This window comes from Durio zibethinus, chromosome 14, assembly GCF_047325235.1.
Source record: "Durio zibethinus cultivar Kanyao isolate XHJ-2024 chromosome 14, ASM4732523v1, whole genome shotgun sequence".
NCBI lineage: Eukaryota > Viridiplantae > Streptophyta > Magnoliopsida > Malvales > Malvaceae > Durio > Durio zibethinus.
Window position 1 is genome coordinate 2,413,517 of NC_143175.1, and position 19,754 is coordinate 2,433,270.

The window sequence follows — 19,754 nt, forward strand, 5'->3', positions numbered from 1 at the left end:
TAATATGATTTAAAATTAAAATAATAATTATATATAATAATTAAATATAATTTAATAAAATAAAAAATTATATTTTAATTTTATATCAATAAAAATTATAAAACATAATTTTTTATAAAATATTATATGAATATTTAAATTTTAATATTTTATATTATATAAATACGAGATTTAATCGTAATATTATAATGTATAAAGAAGTAATCGATAATTTTATCAATGAAAGAGAGCAGCGCAATGTTACGTCGCTTTCATTTTTTTGTTTGTATGTGTGTGTGTTTTTTTTTTTTTAATTTTAAAAGAAAAAATAAATTTTATTTTTTAAAATATGAAACAGCATTTTCTCCATCTCCCTCCCAAAATCCGTCCGAGTCCCACTACATTTTCTCTTTTTCTTCCTTTTCTTTTCTTCGTCACTGCCTTCCCTTTCTCTTTTTCACATGATCAGCATTTCCTTTGCTCTCCCAATCCTTTCAAAATCACTTCTTAATTTCACAGTTTAAAGTTGTTTTTAACTTCTTTTCTTTGGAAAATACCGAAATTTAGAAACCTGGAAGATTTGGAGCCTTTACCGAGTATCACCGGCAACGGCCAGATCCGGTACCGAACACCATCCTCAGCCGAGCTCCTTGAGACTGGTTCAAACGGAGCCTCAATATCCCCGACTGGAAACGGCACCACGGATCACCTCGAAAAGATTATGAAGAGTTCAATGGCGAGGCACGAGTCCATCTCCGACAAGATCCACAAGTACCGAGGCATTTTGCTGCTGATCTCCATCCCTATCGTGCTTATAACGTTCGTATTGTACGTGATGCCGGGGAAATCCGCGTCGGATGCGGCCGTGCTGGAGGAGGTCGAGATAAATAACAGGAAATTAGGGGCGAATTCAAGAGGGAATAGGAATTATGCCGTGATTTTCGATGCGGGTAGTTCCGGTAGTCGAGTTCATGTTTATTGTTTTGATCAGAATTTGGATCTCGTTCCAATTGGCTCAGAATTAGAGCTTTTTGAACAGGTAAATTCTTTTTTTAAATTTTTTTTAGTAATTTTGCTAGACGAGAAAATTGTATTTGCTTGGAATGTGCTTTAAAAATGATAATTTGAGTAGTAACATAATTGTATTTTATCAATAGATTTCCGTGGAATTAGAGGTCTTTGAACTGCTAATGTATTTTTTTTTTATGTTTTTTAATAACTTTTTTAGTAATTTTTTAGAAGCAAAAATTATTATCTTTTAGAATGTGAATTAATGAATTTTGTTTTCTTTTTCACAAATTTTTTGTTGTATTGTGGCCATTAATTTAATCTTTTAAGCATGAATTTATTTGAATTTTTTTAAGTAGGATTTAATTTTATAATTTTTTTACTTTTTTGTTTAATTTTAGAAGCAAAATATTTAAATTTGGGATTTCGAGAGAGAAATGAAACTTTGAAATGATAATTCAATTGCTAATTTAATATTACAGTAATTTTGCTTTTCTTTTTTATGTTAGTGGATTTTATTTGATATTTTCTATTATGTGTTTTTTTTTTTCAATTTTTGTTGATTTTTAGACGTGAACATTAGATTGTTAGGAATGTGAATTCGAGGATATGGTTGTTTAAAATCTGGAATTTAACTGATAAATGTAGCAGTAAAATGATCATTTGTGTCGTAATTTTTCCTTTTAGCTCTTTTAAAAGAAAAATTATATTAGTAGTCTTTATTTGATATTTGTGGCACATTTTGTTTCAAATATTATAAAGTAGGATTTGACTTTCTATGCTCTAAAAGAAAATTTTACTTGAATTTGAATGAAAAGAGAAGTTTCTAGCATCAATTGGTTTATATTTTTCAAGGTGTCCTTTTATTTGTATGCTCTGGAAGAAATTTTTTCTTGAATTTTTTGTGACTGTATTCCATGTATTAATTGGTTTTATGTGGTTGGTTTTGTTGTAGCTCAAACCAGGTTTGAGCTACTATGCAAACGACCCACAGGCTGCAGCAAATTCATTACGTCCTCTTCTTGACAAGGCACAAACTGTTGTGCCACTAGATTTGCGATCAAAGACTCCTGTCAGAGTTGGGGTAGGTATACATGGATGCAATTGTGAATGCTTATTTTTGAATTATGAGTCTCTGAAATTGCTGAAAAACAGGACTTTGAATGTTTTGTAGGCAACTGCTGGTCTAAGGGCATTAGAAGGTGGTGCATCTGATAGAATTTTGCAAGCGGTAATTTTGTTTTTGGAAGCATGTGGGTTATGTTTGCAGGCTTTATGTCGCCATTTCCTCTTGCTAACTTTTTTTTAAAAAACTTGTTTAGGTTAGGAAACTTCTGAAAGATAGAAGCACCCTCAAATTTGAGGCAAATGGGGTCAGAATTCTGGATGGCTCTCAAGAAGGTTCTTATGAGTGGGTATGTTATGCTGAATTTCATGTACTTTGATACTGTGCTTTTATCTTGGGCCTAAAGTGATTTCCCTATACTAGCTTGGTTATAGGAAAAATATGTCAAGCCAGCAGCATAATGCATTTTATTGCATGCTTGATCAAGCTTTTATTTGTTGTGGTAGATTGTCTTCAAATTTTACATTATTCCTAAGATCCTCTTCCTTAAGGACACCCTAAATACTGTAACTGGTCAGCATGATCAGTCGTACTCAAGATGATTACATGGTAATGGTCAATTCAAAGGGGAATCCTTGGGGTCTTAATGAAGGGAAATACTGTAAAGTTATAAATAGATAGATTTTTCCATAGAAGCAAGTATTTACATTTTGCAATGAAGTTAAGCTTTGCTGCATTTATAAGGAGTAATGTACTGTAAAAAAAAAAAATTCAGGATCTGTTGTAAATGTCCTACTTTTTGGGCCAGTGGATCTATTTTGGATATTTCTTAACTCTCATCTTGTTTTGCAGGTGACAATAAATTACCTATTAGGGAATTTGGGAAGGACATACGGAAACACAGTTGGCATAGTTGATCTTGGTGGTGGATCTGTTCAAATGGCATATGCCATCTCTGAGAATGCTGCTTCAAAGGCTCCAAGTCCACCAGCTGGAGAGGACAATTATGTAAATGAAATGTATCTGAAGGGATCAAAATATCACCTCTATGTTCACAGGTTTCCCTCTTTCATTTTGACATATTGGTTTTATGATTCTATTAGTGATTTGAAATGGATAACAATGCGGAAGGTTATGGCTTGTTATGCTTACAGCAGTTAATTGTATCATACGTGTCTTTATTCAGTCACTTATATAGCTCTGTAGTGTCATGAAAATCCATTTATATTCGTAATTATGTGTTTTAGTTATATGCACACTTTTGGCTTTTGCATACAGTTATTTGCACTATGGCTTACTGGCAGCTCGAGCAGAAATTTTGAAGGTCTCTGAAGATTCTGGCAACCCTTGCATCTTGGAGGGTTTTGATGGTATGTATGAATTTGTTCGTTAGCAATTTTTAACTCTTCAATGCGCTTTTCCTTTAATTATTTGGGCTGCATACAGAGTCAGTAGCTAATGTTTTTTAATCTTTGATCACCGAAAATAAGCTACCTACTGAAAATTGTGGTTTATCTATCTGTACTTAACATTTGAATGCTCTCAATGATGGAATAATTTTAGTATTTATAATGTTCTTTGCCCTGTTTCTGGCTTGCAGAATGTGCCATTTAACATATTCTGTGTTTTATCTTTCTAAGGTACTTACAAATATGGAGGAAAAGAATATAAAGCATCAGCTCCTTCATCGGGCACAAGCATGGAAGAATGCAGGAGGTTGGCTCTCAAGGCTCTTAAAGTAAATGATACATGTAAACATATGAAGTGCACATTTGGTGGTGTGTGGAACGGTGGAGGTGGAGACGGACAGAAGAATCTATTTGTTGCTTCATTTTTCTTTGACAGGGCTGCCCAGGTATTGCTCATCAAGAACTGTGTTGCCTGAAATAAACTACCGGGAAACTTATCAGCCACTCTAACTAAATTGTTTATGAATACAGGCTGGTTTTATTAAAGCCACTGATCCTATCGCAAAAGTTCAGCCTCATTCTTTTGGAGATGCTGCTAAACGTGCTTGTGAAACCAAGTATGCAGATGCTAGAGCAACTTACGCAGATTTGGATGAAAGTAACCTGGCATATATATGCATGGATCTAGTTTACGAGTACACCCTGCTTGTTGATGGATTTGGTAAGTTTATTGTTAGTCGTTGATTCAGTTATGCAGTTCCATAGTTGCAGATCCTATTAAAAAAGACATCTTAGGATTCTCATCGTCCCACCTTATCTTTTCATGGACAGGCCTTGATCCCTACCAAGATATTACATTGGTGAAGCAAGTGAAATACCGCAATTCCCTTGTTGAAGCCGCTTGGCCATTAGGCAGTGCCATTGAGGCCGTATCATCATGAAGTAAAATTCCAACTCATGCACAGCTTTAATCACTCACCAGAAATTTCTATGGCTTGTGGTTCTTAAGTGTTGACACCCATCTCTGTCCAGTCAACTGAAGTTTGCTTTATTGTTATCATACTGTTATCATACTATATTATGTTATTTTGTATCATATTATTATATTATTATTTATTATTGTTTTTTTTTTTTCTTTTTTTCCAATCTGTGATCGCGATTTCAGAAATGAAAATCTGAATCTAATCTCATAATCAAATGTTTTTAATATCAAATCAAGTCTGAATAACTAAAAAATTCAATCAAGATCAATCAAAATCTTAAAGTTATGCTTAGGCAGAATTTAATCTCAGAATTCAAGTTTTTATTGATTTTGTTCATTTTCTAAAAATTTGTCCTAAGGGTAGTTATAAATTAGATATTCTTAAGAGAACATGAATAGAATAGATTCGGGACACGGTGAAAATGGGGGAAAATTTTGTTTGTTGCAATTCTAAGAAATTTTTTGAGATTTTGATTTTGAGAATTTTAGGTTTGATTTAAAGTTTTTCGATTAGATTTAGATTTCTAAGGTTTGGATTAGGATTATGAAAAATTTTTAAAGAAATTTAGGCAAATATGAAAAATTTGAGATTTTTTTTTTAAAAATATAAGTTTGGGATGAATTTTTTGATGGAAAATGATTTTTTTTAGTTAAATTTTTTAACGGGGATTGAATTTTTTTTTAGATTTAGGTGACTTTTTAAAAAATTGATGGATTTTTCAATTTTCAATGAAACATTTCAACGATTTTTTTTTTAAAATCAATGAGTTTTTTCAGTTTTTGGTAGAATATTTTTGGGTTGTTATCGGGGTTTTAGAAAAAATGTAGAGGATTTTAGAAACCAGAGAGAGTGTGGCTTGGGAAATTTTGAAGAAAACGTAGAGGATTTAGTTTAGATACCACTCCAATACAACACCATTTTAAAAGTATTAAGATCCGCATGCGACCCATTGACTCTTGTGCCAACATGTGTTTCAACCTAACTCGCACGTTTTTTTTTCAATTTTTTTATTTTATTTTTCTCAATTATTTATTTTATTATCTTAAGTTTTTATTTTCAATTTTTATTTAACTTTACTGGGTTTTATTTTTATAAAAAACAAATAAAAAAATATTTTTCAAGTAAATAAAATAAAATTATTTTTAAATAGGTTCATGAAATCCACCAAACTATTTGAAAATTTTATAAATTATTTTTTAAAAAAATAATGATAAAAAAAATAAAAATAATTTTTTTTCAAATAAAAATCCTTACAAATAAATTTATGAATTTTATCAAATTATTAAAAAAATTTTATAGATTTAATTTTTAAAATAGAATCCACCAAACTATTTAAAATTTTCAAAAATCATTTTTTTCAAAAAAATTAATAATAAAAATAATTTTTATCCTTCAAACTATTAGAGAATTACTTCTCAAATTAAATCTTATCAAACTATTAAAAGATTTAATAAATTTTCTCAAAAAGAATAAATTTTTATAAATTTTTTATAATAAAATATTACTAAATTATTAAGAGTCTACTTCAAAGTAAGTCTTACCAAATTATAAAAAACTTTATTGATTTTTTTCGAATAAAAAATTTTAATAAATTTGACGATGTAACCTACGTAAAGTGAAACAATAGTCCTTATGAATACTCTTGATATAAGAGAATTATCTTAAATTATTACTAAATTATTGAGATAATTTTAAGATTAATTTTTAATATTTAATATTTTGACAAAATATAAATATTTTTAAGACTTAGATAATTTGTAATCAAATTGGTATAATTCTTTGGATGTGTACTATGGAGATATTATAATTTTCTTCATTCAAAATCGTATTTCTGAATCTAAACTTTAATTTTGTATATCTGAATATATTATTTAAAAATATTTAAATTAATTTTAAGATTTCTCTTTAAATAAGATATATTTAATCAAGTGATCAATCAAATTTAAATAAAAAAAATTAATGTTGACTTTATTAATTCATATATAATAATAAATTTACAAACCTGACATTAAATATCAACAAATTTTAACTGAATCTACAGTCCATAACACGCAGAAGTAAGCATAATGTTCATGCCGGAAATCATATTTTCGAGGTAACAAACGAAGAGAGAGGAGTTTCATTGATCTTCATTTATAATTACACTATTACTAGTTGTCCTGATTTTTATAATTTTTATGAGAGATTAATTCGTTCATTTAGTTTGTCTTACCGAACAAACAGATTACGATTCCAATGTGTTTGTGACCTTAATATTTTTTGTTAGGAAAAAAAACAATTTTCTTTAAAATTTCATCTCTTTCCACTCTTTCCGGACCCTTTGGTCTTCATTCGAGTTGCGTATCATACACCATGCGGAGAGAAAACAGAAATTTTGAAAAATCAAATCTAACTTAAATGCTATTATAGCTAGCCCGATCAAAGGAAAGCGGAGATCGACTGGCAAATGTTATTAAAATAAAATATATGTTTTGTGCAAAAAGGGGAAAAAAACTTGAAGGAGTTAATAGTAATAAAAAGATAATTAAATGGGAAGATAGATAATAAAACCTTTTTTTTTAAAGAAAAATAGGTGATAAAGCTTGAGTAATTTTATTTTGAAAGAAAAAAACTTGGATTAACTACTTTAATCACGTGCGGGAATATCACGGGCTGTTTGGGGGGTTGGGAGATGGGTGGATTATTTCCCTCCTCGGTCCTGAGTCCTCACCTGAGAATATGTAAAGCACGGAAAGAAGAAAGGAACATGGCGGGCTTTGAAAAAGACGGAGGCCGGATTCAAAGCAAGAGAATTTTATTTCACTTCCAGAGTTAAATTGTTGAAACAGTTAGTAGAAAAGTATTGCTTTCGTGTAAAATTCGTTCACTCAGTAGTTTTCTTCGCTCAGTCATTCTCCCAAACACTTTCTACGCAATCTAAAAATGTGGAGAATCAGGTTTGCAAGATCAAAGCGATATGCTTTTTCAGTTTTTGCAAATATCCATTATTTAAAACCAACCCATTTTTTAAATCCCATCTTTGAAACATTTAAAACAACAGCAAAAACAATAACTATCACCAACCCCTTGAATTTTTGCTTCCCATTTCAGTTAATTTCTTTTTGTACTTCAAATATTGATTGCCCAAGTGAACCAAAAGTTGAAACTTTTGATGAAAATATTGATAATGATGATGGTGAGGGTAGTGAGGATTTCGATAGCAATAGTGTAAATGGATTGAGTTTAAACCATAAGGATAGTATTCAGGATGCGAAAGGAATTATGGACATAATCCATGAAACAGGTAGTAATTATGTTGAAATGAAAACTAAGCTGGAGCTATCTGGTCGAAGGGTTTTCTCTGAGTTGGTGGTGGAGGTTCTTTCTCGGGTTCGGAATGATTGGAAATGGCGATTACGTTCTTTTTATGGGCTGGAAAGCAGCTGGGTTATGCTCATTCATTGCCTGAATATCATTTGATGATTTCTATTCTAGGGAAGATGAGGAAATTTGATACTGCAGAGGCGTTGATTGATGAAATTAGAGGAGGGCGAGCAGGCCCATGTCTTGTGACACCACAGACTCTCTTGATAACGATAAGGCTTTACTGTGCTGTGCATGATTTGGGAAGGGCTATGAGTACTGCATATAAAAAAGTTTAAAATTGATGTGGGAATTGAGGAGTTCCAGAGTTTATTGTCTGCCCTTTGTTGATGCAAAAATGTGCAGGATGCTGAGCATCTGATGTTTTTCAACAAGGATGTCTTCCCGTATAATACCAAAAGTTTTAATATTATACTAAGAGTTTAAATATTATACTGAACGGATGGTGTAATGTGATTGGTAGTCCATGTGAGCCATAGAGGGTTTGGAGGGAATTGAGCAAGGGAGGTGTTCCACATGATGTTGTGTTGTATGCAAGTGTCATGTCCTGGTACTCAAATGTCTATAATCTTAACAAGGTACTTAAGCTTTTCACCCAGATGAAATTAATGGGGATTGAACCTGATAGGAAGGTTTACAATGCGGTAATCCATGCTCTTACAAAGGCTAGGCACGTAAAAGAGGATATCAATCTTCTCAAAACTATGGAAGAAAAGGGTATTGCTCCAAATGTTGTTGCTTATAATTCAATGATCAAGCCTCTATGGAGATCCTGGAAGATGGATGAGGCTTGACAAGTCTCGACGACAAGTTGCAGAAGAATCTCTCACCTACAGTTCAAACTTACCATGCTTTCCTTCGTATTCTGAGAAATGGGGAAGAAGTGTTTGAGCTCTTGGAGAAGATGAGAAAGATGGGCTGTCGACCAACCAATGATACCTATATCATGCTGATAAAAAAGTTTAGTCAATGGTGCCAGTTTGATAATGTCTTTAAGTTGTGGAATGAGATGACTGAAAAGGGTGTTGGTCCTGGCCGTAGCTCATCTATTGTGTTGATTGATGGGTTATTTTTAATTGGAAAGCTGGATGAAGCATATGAATAGTATATAAAGGAAAAACAGTTACTGCCAGAACCAAAGATAGATGAGATGCTTCAGTATTGGGTTTCTGGTAAGCAGTTTGCATAGAGAAAAATTGACTGATCTGAAGAATAATCAATTGCTAGATAATCAGTTGGACAACCAGATTGGAGTTGAATCGAAAAAATTTGATCTGGAGAAAGATTTACTAAAGCAACCTGAAACCAGAAGAATTGTCGGAGAAAGAGGTTTTTCTTTTTGGGAGCAATAGGTTTGCTGATACCATAAAACTCCATAATATGTTCTTTGTGTATGGGACTCTAGGCTTCAACACTGAGTTCACTTTGGATACCATCCATTGCATGACATTCTCCATCACCAACAGCAAGAAGGGATGCCTCATTGCCTTGCAACTATTTGATAATACGGTCTAATATTATGGTTGAGAACACTCATTTTGAATCATGAATAACCGACTGCAATCATGCATTGATTTCAAAGTAATTGGGTGTTGCCCCATGAATGGCATCTGTACATCTACATGAAATGCACATGATATCCTTTTGTGGATGGTAAGATGTTGTTATTCTGCTGCTTACCACAACTGCTTCTGGATCTAAAACCGTACTTGGCTGATTTGAACTATGCTTTTTCATGTAGCTAACATACAACCTGTGGCTACTTAGTCTTATGGGCATAGAGCAAGAGGGCTAGCACAACCATTCTGCCTGGAAAAAGAAGAAATGGATACTGTTGGTTAGATATCTATTGCTCTATTTTTGCAATATTGTCGCCACGAGTACCATGTTTCTGGATTGTCTGCAGTTCCTTTGTTTTGAGCTCATCACTGTCATGCTGATCATACTGCGCCTAGTAGTACAAATTTCTGTAAGACATTCTTGGCACTGAATTTGAGTGGCATTCACAGATTTTATGCTTGATGGTATACAATGAGACAAAAAATCAAACCTTGTTTTCTTTGTGTCATTTTGTTTGGCATTGAAGGAGAAGGTTTGAGAAAGCATTTGAGATGTGGAATCTAGAATTGCTTAGGAACCCTACACAACATATAATGAAAGGTTGCACAGCCTTTTAACTTGGAACTATGAATGGTTGTGAATGATCTCCAGAGCTAATGAAATTCTTTTGATACTAAATATTGCATGGTAGCCACTCTTCAGGATATCTGAAATGCCTATTATACATAGTTCAGTATCTCTGTAGTATCTTTGGATCAATAAAATTTAGGATTTATCTGAGGTAAAAAGGGAATATGGATGAAGAATCCTTTTTCAATGTGGAGAAAATTCTTGTAGATTAACTATTTAGGTTTTTTGGACCCCATTGTCTTATATGCAATATGGCCAACCACTCTAATATCTATTTTATATGTGCCTAAAGAGTCATTACCAGAAAATGCGGATGTGGAAATGTTCATAAAATAAGTTCTGTTTCTACAAGACCTGGCCAAAACTCATGAAACAATGATTCTACCATTAGCTAATAGCTTTTCACTTAAAAGTCAGATATATAGTTGTGCTTGTTTATATTGCATCTTGACCTTACCAATCATTAGTGAGCCTTGATAGATAAAACATAGATGGCAATTCTACCATTTTTGACTTCACTGGTGGTATGTGAAAATTAAGATGACATGTAAAAAGGATTTTCATTTGTCAAATTATGAATGGAAGTGATATTTTACCAACATAAATTACCATTTTGTGACAAGACTCTTGATTTGGCACCTCAATTCGCATCTCGTGTTTCTATCATTTTACTGAATACTTAAAGATGCCCAGCCCTTAAAAAGTCCATCGTAGTGGTGTTGTAGGAGTAGGACGTAGGAATAGACACTTTAGGAGATGTGCAGACAGCAGTGATGAAAAATAATAAATCATTTTTGTATCACCTAATTGACTTCTTGGTGGTTCTTGGTTTCTTTTTTTTTTTTTTTTTTTTAATAAAGTGTCCTAGTCTCTTGCTAAATTTGTAAAGATTGAGTACCAATTTTTGCAAATTTTTCGCTAGTGATCATTCTTTGATGGTGATTCTGCTTTGGACTATTACTCTATACACAACTGGTGGAAATTTTAAACTCTACAAGCGAGATTAAAATATGGTTACATGTCTTATTATTTGTTATTAATTTATTAAATTTTTAAATATACTCTAATGGAGTATGTGACAATCCTCTAATCTCGCTGATGTAATTTAAAAACTCCACCAGCCGTGTATTGCATAATTTTCCTTCTGCATCTTGTTGTTTGGGAAGACTAATTTTAGCTCTTCTCGTTCCTTTGTTACCCCCTTGGCTTTGACCTAGCATTATGTGTGTTATTATGAAGTCTGTAATCTCCCAGGCTTTTTCACATGTCTTACTATGAATCAGATAGCTTCTCTTCCCTCAACTACTTACTGCATTGAAGGAAAAAATGATAATGATTGCACCCAATCTCCTCCAGCTCATTGCCATCCGTACTTTTAATTATTTCGTTTAATGGAGAATAATTGAGATTGTTCTGTTGAAATCATATTAAATTGCATGTTCTTATGTATGCATATAGAGATGTATGGATTTACATATTGAAAGACGGTAGCCATTGTGTGTATTCTCACACCATTGACTAGATGTTTTTTAGTCAACTGTATCACCAGCCACTTTCAGATTGCCAATTTATTCTCATCTTGTTCATATTTGTGATTGCTCCTTAAGGATCTCCAAATTTTTAATTCACCCACTTGCATTTTATAGGTGTAATGTTTCTTGACTATAAACATTCTTATACTGTTAAAAGCCACTGACCTCTTAGCCATTTACAAATCCTTAATTTGAAAGGTCTTCCATCCGGCAAGGCATGTGCTAATGAAACTGATTAGTCAAGCTTAATACTGTTTAATACGTCATGTATGTTTTGCTTTAGTCTAAGCTGAGCAATCTTCTTCTGTTATTGAGAGAATATCCTAGAAATCTGGTCTGATAATCTATAGATTAAAAGTATAGATGTTGAGGTTTGATTTGAAATCAAGATATCAAGCAGCCTGTTGAGATCAAGTTGATCTAATAATCTCCAGTTTTTAGTTTGTATAGCAGTTGAGCTTGGTAGTGAAATTAAATGCTTATCAAAGCTACTTTGAAATCTTGTAGCTTCATCGATGCCAGAGTTACCTAGTTCTCCCTACATTCTTTCACTTCAAAGTAAGTAAACTTTTCCTTTTCTATTTTTGTATCTTCTCAAATCCAATATCACAAAAATTTAACTAGTGAATGTGAACAGGAGTGTGGATGAAGCAACATTGAATGCTGCAAGGAAAGTGGAAAAAAATGAGAAAGAAAAGTTGCAGAAGAAAACTCTAGATTGGAATCTTTTTAATATTTAACATACACAGACACAAAGCATGTCTTCTTGTGAGATACTTATGGCTGAGAGAGAGTACATGATAGTCTGTGGGTTCTTGACCTTGGATTTAGTTCCAAGTTAGGCCTAACTCATTATGTGGTGTGGTGCTTCAGATGGGAAAAACTGGTTTATTTCCATTTGACGTGAGATAACTACTAGCCTATGGAGTAGGTGAACTACACGTGGAAAACTACAGGGGTGGTCATTTTCACTATTTTTTCACTCTTGGAACTTAAGATAGCTGATGCGTATTCTTACATGCCATCCGTGCCTTTGACTGGTCTAACTTGTATGTTTGTATGATTATCCCATTCCCAGTCAAACATCCCTAACAACTTGATGTAATGACTGATTACACGTTCATCTGCGATAGGAATTAAAGCTACCCTGGGCCTATGATAACCATGTGATTGCTCATCTTCTTTTCCACCATTTAGTTGGTCTTAACTTTTTCTTCTCTCTACAGGTGAATCAAAAGTCAAGGTTCTCACAACTAAGTAAAGAGATTCTTTTGACCATATTTATCAGCAATCAAGGAGGTAACACCTTTGATTTCTCATATTGGCTTGACTTAAGGTTTTCCACTTTTTCTTTGATGTCTATCTGCAAGCTGAGAAAATGGGAACTTTAAAGAAATCATTGGCTACTTAATCAAGGGATGATTAATAATATATTCATTGACATTTTGACATGTGGCTATTTGAATTTCAGCTGAACAAGTTACCTAGTACATGGAAAGTGAAGGAGGTTGAGGGCAAGAAAGCTTGAATTCCCAGGTACTTTTTTTTTTCATCATAGATGACATAAGATTCAAACTGAACCTAAACCTCATCAGCCAAACAAAAGCATCTTTGAAGGATAAATATCAGAGTCTCCAAGAAATTTTTGTGGATAATCATAAACTTCTTTCCTCGTTCTTATTATTCTTTAGCATATGCTCCAAGACCCCATCTCTCAACTCATGTTTGTCTTAGTCATCTTCCTTTTTTTTCCAAATTTGGCACATTCCCATTGAAGATCAACGACCTTTTGGCTCATTATATCATGGAACCCTGGAAGACTTCTTCCTAGATATAGGAAAATTTTATTTTTTCTTGTCATTGTTCTTAGCACCCTGCCGTGCTAGTTTTGGTTGTCAGGTATTCTTAAGGAATAATTAATAGCCACAATTCTATTATTAAAAACTTCCATCAGATATTCCTTAGTAATGAAACAAAATCATACATACATACATACACAAAATACGTTATGTTTTGCTCCCTTTGAAATTAAAATTTCAGCCCGTTTGCATAGGGGAAGCAAATACATACATACATACACAAAATACGTATAGTTTGCTCATTTTGACATTAAAATTTCAACCCATTTGCATAGGGGAAGCAAACTAGTATAGGTCTGCATGATTAAGAAATGAGATTAGATCCTAATGAAGGAAACTATCCTACATCTTTCGAGCACGTGATCGATAAAAACACCACCTATACAAGTTTTTCACGCAAAAGTTGTTTTGTATATACTACCGCCATTGTCTTGAATGAACGAGTCATAACTTGGTATGACCGCTGCTAAATTTTGTTTTTGGTTAGGGGCAATTTTGAGTTAAGGGGTGGGTGAGATTCTTGTTTGGTATATGGTTTATGACTAAATCAAAAACTCACTCGCCAAAATGCATGTCGTTTGCATCACAGGTGCGTAGGAAGATTATTCAAGTATTGACTTGGCTAATTTTTTCTTTCAAGTCATTGTCAATTTTAACTTATTGGATTCCTCCTTCATGAATTATAAATTTAATGATGATTTTGTTTTCACATTGTACAAGAAAAAAGATTGGATAACTTCACCGGAAAATTTTAGTAGATTTGAGCTCTACTTGACAGCATGATGGAAGGAATTTCCGCCGCCTGTTGTGCTATCGTTTTATGACTAAATCCTCAAATATTTAATTTAATTATAAAGAAAAATTGTGACATGGTAAAATTTCCCTCGTCTATATGCTAAAAGATTCTTTAACTATTACTTAAAATTATTGATGTAATGTCCTTTTATCATTGAATCTTTAAATATTCAATCATAAAAAATTTTGGCACAGTAAAAATTTTTCGTATCACGCTACTAAATGATTCTTAAACTATTATTTACAATTATTGATGTTACGATAAGGGATGGTATATACGCGTCGTATATATTAATCATTAATTAATTTTGATTGAGAGCGCGTGCGATTTAGGCTTAAATAATTAATCAACCTTGACTTGGATCATGATGACATGGAATTAAGGGGGAACAAAGAAGGAAAAAAAAACAAAATGGCTAGCTTTTAGATAATTAAAAATTAAAAATAACGGATACCGGCGGCTTGTGGGGCAAATCTTTACTAATTGTATACTACAAATTAAGATTTGGGAATTATTAAAATAAGCATTTCAAGGTCCAACTTCTAAATTGAGTTACCAAGGCTTTGTTTGTTTTTAAAAAATATTTTTTATTTTTTTGTTTTCTAAAAACTGTATTTTATATATAAAAATAAAAATTGTTTTAAAAAAATGTAAAAATAAGAAAATAAAATAAAATATTCAATAATATTACTGTTGATGGTATTTAATTATAAATATAATAAATATTTATTAATTAATGACATAAAAAAGTGTTTAAATATGTTAACTTACAAAACATGAGGAAAAAAATAATGTAGATATCTTGTTTTGACAATTGAATTTTTTTTTGTTTTCATATTTTAATCCATTTTCATTCTTTTTCTTAAAAATTTATTTTTATTTTCAACTACTAAATACGTTTTCACTCATATTTTTCATTTTTCAAGAAAATAAAAACAGAAAAAGAACTTTATATTTTGAAACCAAACACCACTTAAGCTTCTTTTTTTTTTTTGGCTTTAAATAATAATCATCCATAAACTTGAGAGAGAATAAACTTTGAATGTCTCTTTGGATCAATAATCCTTTCTCGTTTAAACTAAAATGTAATGTGAAATTCGGTTCGCTCATTGCTCAGTTTGGTAATGCAATTTTTTACTTTAACAACAATAAAAAAAAATTGGGATTTTCTTATAAATAAAATGAAATATTTTTGGTATTTGATATACTATTTAACAAAATCTTTAAAAGCAAAAACGAATCTTGAATGTAAGATATGGCACTTGTTGCATTTTTATTTTAAAACAAAATTATTACGATTTTAAATATAATTTTTGAATTTAAAGTTTATTTAAATTAATTTATACAATCACTCATAAAAAATAATATTTTGTTGGTTTAAAGTTTAAATTTTAATATTTACATTTTTTTAATCTTAAGATTACAGTCTTTTTATTAAAAAAAAAAAAAAATTCTAAACCATCGATGAAGGATGTTTGGTAAGGTGCATGCAATTTTATTGTTAGGGCTTTAGTTTAGTCTAAAAGTGTTAAATTAAATCTTGCATAAAGCCATTTTGTTTATGGATAGAAAATTGTAAATTAATTTGAAATTGTAGTATTCGGTTTAATTTACTATGAATTGATTTTTTAGTTCAGATTAATTTTAGATATTAAATATATATATATATATATATTAAGTTTAAATCAAATTTTGGAGTGTAAAGTGCAAAATCAAAAAAATTAAATCGAATTATATATTTTATTAGTTTTTATATATTTTTTAATTTTTATAAAATAAAAATAATTATTTTATATTTAAATATATTAAAACTCTTATTAAAATAATATATAAAAAAACTAAATGTAAAGATCGAACTTGTAAAATTCAATTCAAATCGGATCAATTTAAAAAAAAGTCAATTCAAATTTAGATTAAATTTTAAAAATTTATAATACTATATATTATTAAAAAAACAAAATAACTCTAATCCAAATAATTGCCACCTTTAATTTTGCTAATAAATTATTTTTTTGATTTGAGATTTTTTAGTGTTCAAAAATCACTTTAGATCTCGGTTAATTCAGAGTTAAGTCAAATTAGATTTCATAAAAAAAATAAGCTTTCAGTCACAATACTCGAAATCAAATTTTACTTAAAGAAAATTAATTTTTTTATTACTTAGATCAACAAATATTGATGTTAATAAATTATTGTATACATAAGATTAGCATGTGGGATGTGGATAACCATTGAAGTACTACTCCTACTGCTGCTCTATTATTCGCAGTTCACTTCCAATCATTTAAAACGTATTAGACACTCAAATTAATGGTCCAAGTATCATTGAATCTACTTCTATTAAAAGTTTTGATTAAGAAATGCTCTTTTGTTTCCTTTTGCTTTTCTATTATACATTCTTTACCATCCATTTATATTTTTTATAAACAAAGATTACATAAGTATTATTGGATTTTATGCGGAGTTTTCTTTTTTTTTTTTTGGGATAATTTTAAGAATGGATTTTCTTTTGCTAGGTACATAATTTTATACATTTTCTAATTACATGTTTTGAGTGAAAAAAAATAAAAAGAAATTTGTTCAAATGTTATTTTAATTTCTTGAAATTTGTTATGGAAAATTTTCACAATAAAAATGGGGGTAAGGCAATGGCCCATGCGGCTAAGTAACAAACCAGCATTTCACTCATCAATCTAACACTGTAATCCACTAAACCCCATTTTTGACCAATCTTTATCATCTCGAACAATTCCCCCACAGCCTTATCTTCAAACCCTTTGCCCTCTTTTTGTTTTTACTTTTCTTTTGTATCCATTGGAAGGCTGGCCATGAGGTCCCCTTGGCCCCCATCCTCCATTCCTCACTACCCTGCATACGGGTAATGCGGAAACCCATAAATAAATTGAAAAACTAAAGAACTAGTGAAGAGATACACATATATACGGCAGTGATGACTAGGACTGCCACAACAACAACAACATGTAAGACTATGATCTCGCACGTAAGAGGCCAAAACGTTGGAAGGGGAGACACGTGGCAATGATTCATCTAAAGACATGATATTAATCTCATCACTTAATAAGCCGCCATCTTTTGCCATAGGTGGGAGAAGGTGAAGACAAAACTGAAAGGAAATCCAAATAATCTTCAAACCCCACCACAGCTGGCACTTTGTGTGGGACCCTTTTAAAACCAAACCAAGTATATCTGTATGTAATTGGTTTCTTGCTTCCTTGGCCTAATCCCCTCCTTTCATTTTTCTTTGTTTTTCCACATCACGACAAAAATCCTACATCCATAAAACACCTTCCATTCCTCCCCTCTCAAAAATTTCAATCCCCTTCTCTCTCTCTCTGTTGGTTTTGCTTTCAAAACCAAACTTGGAGAGCTCCTTTCTTTTCCCTTTTCAAAACCCTTATCTTCTTTTATCTTCTTGACTAGCTAGCTAGAAGTTCCTTTAATATCTTAGGTTTTCTTAAGTTTAGTGCTAGTTGGTTTAGTTAAACATGAAGCATCCACAGTCAAGTTTGCCTCCAGGGTTTAGGTTCCACCCTACAGATGAGGAACTCATCCTTCATTACCTAAAGAAGAAAGTGAGTTCCTCACCCTTCCCTGTTTCCATCGTTGCCGATGTCGATATCTACAAGTTTGATCCCTGGGACTTACCAGGTGAGGTTTTCCTTAACAACCCTTTACATGTTATCATCATGGGAAATCATAACATAGTTTCTTAGGGTCTTTTGTGTTGTTATTGTCATGTTAAGGCTTGTTTTTAACGTGGAAATGTTACCTTTTGTGTTGTTTTTTATCAGCTAAATCTGCCTTTGGGGAGAAAGAATGGTACTTTTTCAGTCCTAGAGACCGCAAGTACCCTAACGGTGCAAGGCCGAACAGGGCAGCTGCGTCCGGCTACTGGAAAGCCACTGGCACGGATAAGGTTATAGTGACATCTTCAATGGAAGCTGGAGTAGGTGGAGTGCAAGAGAATATTGGTGTCAAGAAAGCTCTGGTGTTCTACAAGGGAAGGCCTCCAAAGGGGATAAAGACTAATTGGATCATGCATGAATATCGTCTTGCGGACAGCCCTAACTCCAACTACAATAATAGACCAGTGAAGTCTAAAGATTGCTCCATGAGGGTGAGACTCATCTCTAAACACTGCATTTGATTGGCATCAAAATTGAATTGTTATGCCAGGTACTTTTTTGGAAATGAAAAATATAAAAAGATGACATTTTTGTAGGATATTGAAAATTCAACTTATGGTATGATAATTTTGATAGTGACATTGATTTTTTTCCCTTGTTTTTTAAATTAAAAAAAAATCAATCATTGCATTTTACATAGTGGATTTGTAACTAAATGACATGTGATGTGGTGCAATTCCAATCGAGCCATTTGTTCTTTATGTCCAAATGTCCCGGTACATTCATTCTGGATCGATGTTCTTAAAACTCATATGTGCTAGTTAGGCTGGAGATCATTGAAGAACTCCTTGGATGGCATGCACATTTACTGAAGTTTTTCGAATAATGACATAATTGAAATTCTCTTGCAGGAATCTTGTGACTGATATAAGTTTATTTCTCTGTTTTCTTTTTTTTTTCAGTTAGATGATTGGGTTCTTTGCCGGATCTACAAGAAGTCCCATGCTTTATCTCCAACATCAGCAGCAGCAACAAGTGATCAGGATCAAGAGGAAGAGGAAGCGAAACAGTTCATTCAAGATGCCCTTTTACCAGCCCTGAAAAGTCCTCCAGGCAATAATACCCTCCAGCCCCAGAAATCCTGTTCCTTCTCCAACCTATTAGATGCCGTGGACTACTCAATGCTGAGTAGTTTCCTGGCTGACAACCAGTGCAATACAACTGGATATGAATCATCTTCATTCAGCTTTGGGAACCTTGAACAGCCATTGGACAATAACTACACCAATAGCATCAACTCCAGCAGCATGTTACTGCAAAAGCTTCCCCAGTTGAACTCTTCAGTTCCAAACATGGAAAACAAACTCAAGCGCCAATACTCGAGCATTGATGAGGATTACTTGCACCCATCAAAGAAACTTATCAGTTCTTGCAGTTACAGTAACAGCACTAGCCAATATGATATGACTCAATACAACTTTCTAAGCCAGTCATTCTTCAACCAGAGCTTACTTTTAAGTCCTCACCTTCAATTCCAAGGATAAAAAGAAAAATTCCAAAAAAAAAAAGAAATTGGAATAGAAATGGGAAGGAAAGATAAGAAGAATAACCAATGCTTGAGCTTGTCTAGGCCTTGGTGAAAGTGTGTTTGGTTTTTCTGTTAGAAAAAAGACAACCTGTTAGAATGATTGAACTCCTTAGAATGGTATCAAAAAGCTGATGCCATTGCAAAGTCAAAAGATTATGGAAAAACATTGTAAAAGAAGTTAAAAATGGAATCATAGATGATTTTTGTAGAAAATTTATGTAGTGGTGGAAGTGCCAGATCAGATTCACACTTTGTATATACTGTTTATCACCAACTTTCCACACCAATTGTTGTGCCAAAGACAAATGGAATCAAGATTGTCATTTACTTTTCA

General features: G+C 32.3%; 2 protein-coding genes and 1 pseudogene across 3 annotated transcripts; all 3 read left to right on the forward strand.

Annotated features, from left to right (window-relative positions):
- The first annotated feature begins 349 nt into the window (after positions 1-349).
- Positions 350-4,588, forward strand: LOC111294171 (apyrase 2-like). Its single transcript, XM_022887372.2, has 9 exons — positions 350-1,018; positions 1,943-2,071; positions 2,162-2,218; positions 2,310-2,402; positions 2,906-3,111; positions 3,332-3,423; positions 3,694-3,908; positions 3,994-4,183; positions 4,294-4,588. Exons 1-9 carry the CDS (start codon positions 701-703, stop codon positions 4,401-4,403), a joined length of 1,410 nt encoding a protein of 469 aa, XP_022743107.2. The 5' UTR covers positions 350-700; the 3' UTR covers positions 4,404-4,588.
- Positions 4,589-7,021: 2,433 nt separating this feature from the next.
- Positions 7,022-13,999, forward strand: LOC111293617 (pentatricopeptide repeat-containing protein At5g15010, mitochondrial pseudogene; annotated as a pseudogene). Its single transcript, XR_016327342.1, has 3 exons — positions 7,022-9,461; positions 9,550-12,829; positions 13,002-13,999. The product of XR_016327342.1 is annotated as a pentatricopeptide repeat-containing protein At5g15010, mitochondrial pseudogene (transcript).
- Positions 14,000-17,425: 3,426 nt separating this feature from the next.
- On the forward strand, positions 17,426-19,754 carry LOC111293618 (NAC transcription factor 47-like). The gene is made up of 3 exons (XM_022886431.2): positions 17,426-17,854; positions 17,998-18,323; positions 18,795-19,754. Exons 1-3 carry the CDS (start codon positions 17,692-17,694, stop codon positions 19,374-19,376), a joined length of 1,071 nt encoding a protein of 356 aa, XP_022742166.1. The 5' UTR covers positions 17,426-17,691; the 3' UTR covers positions 19,377-19,754.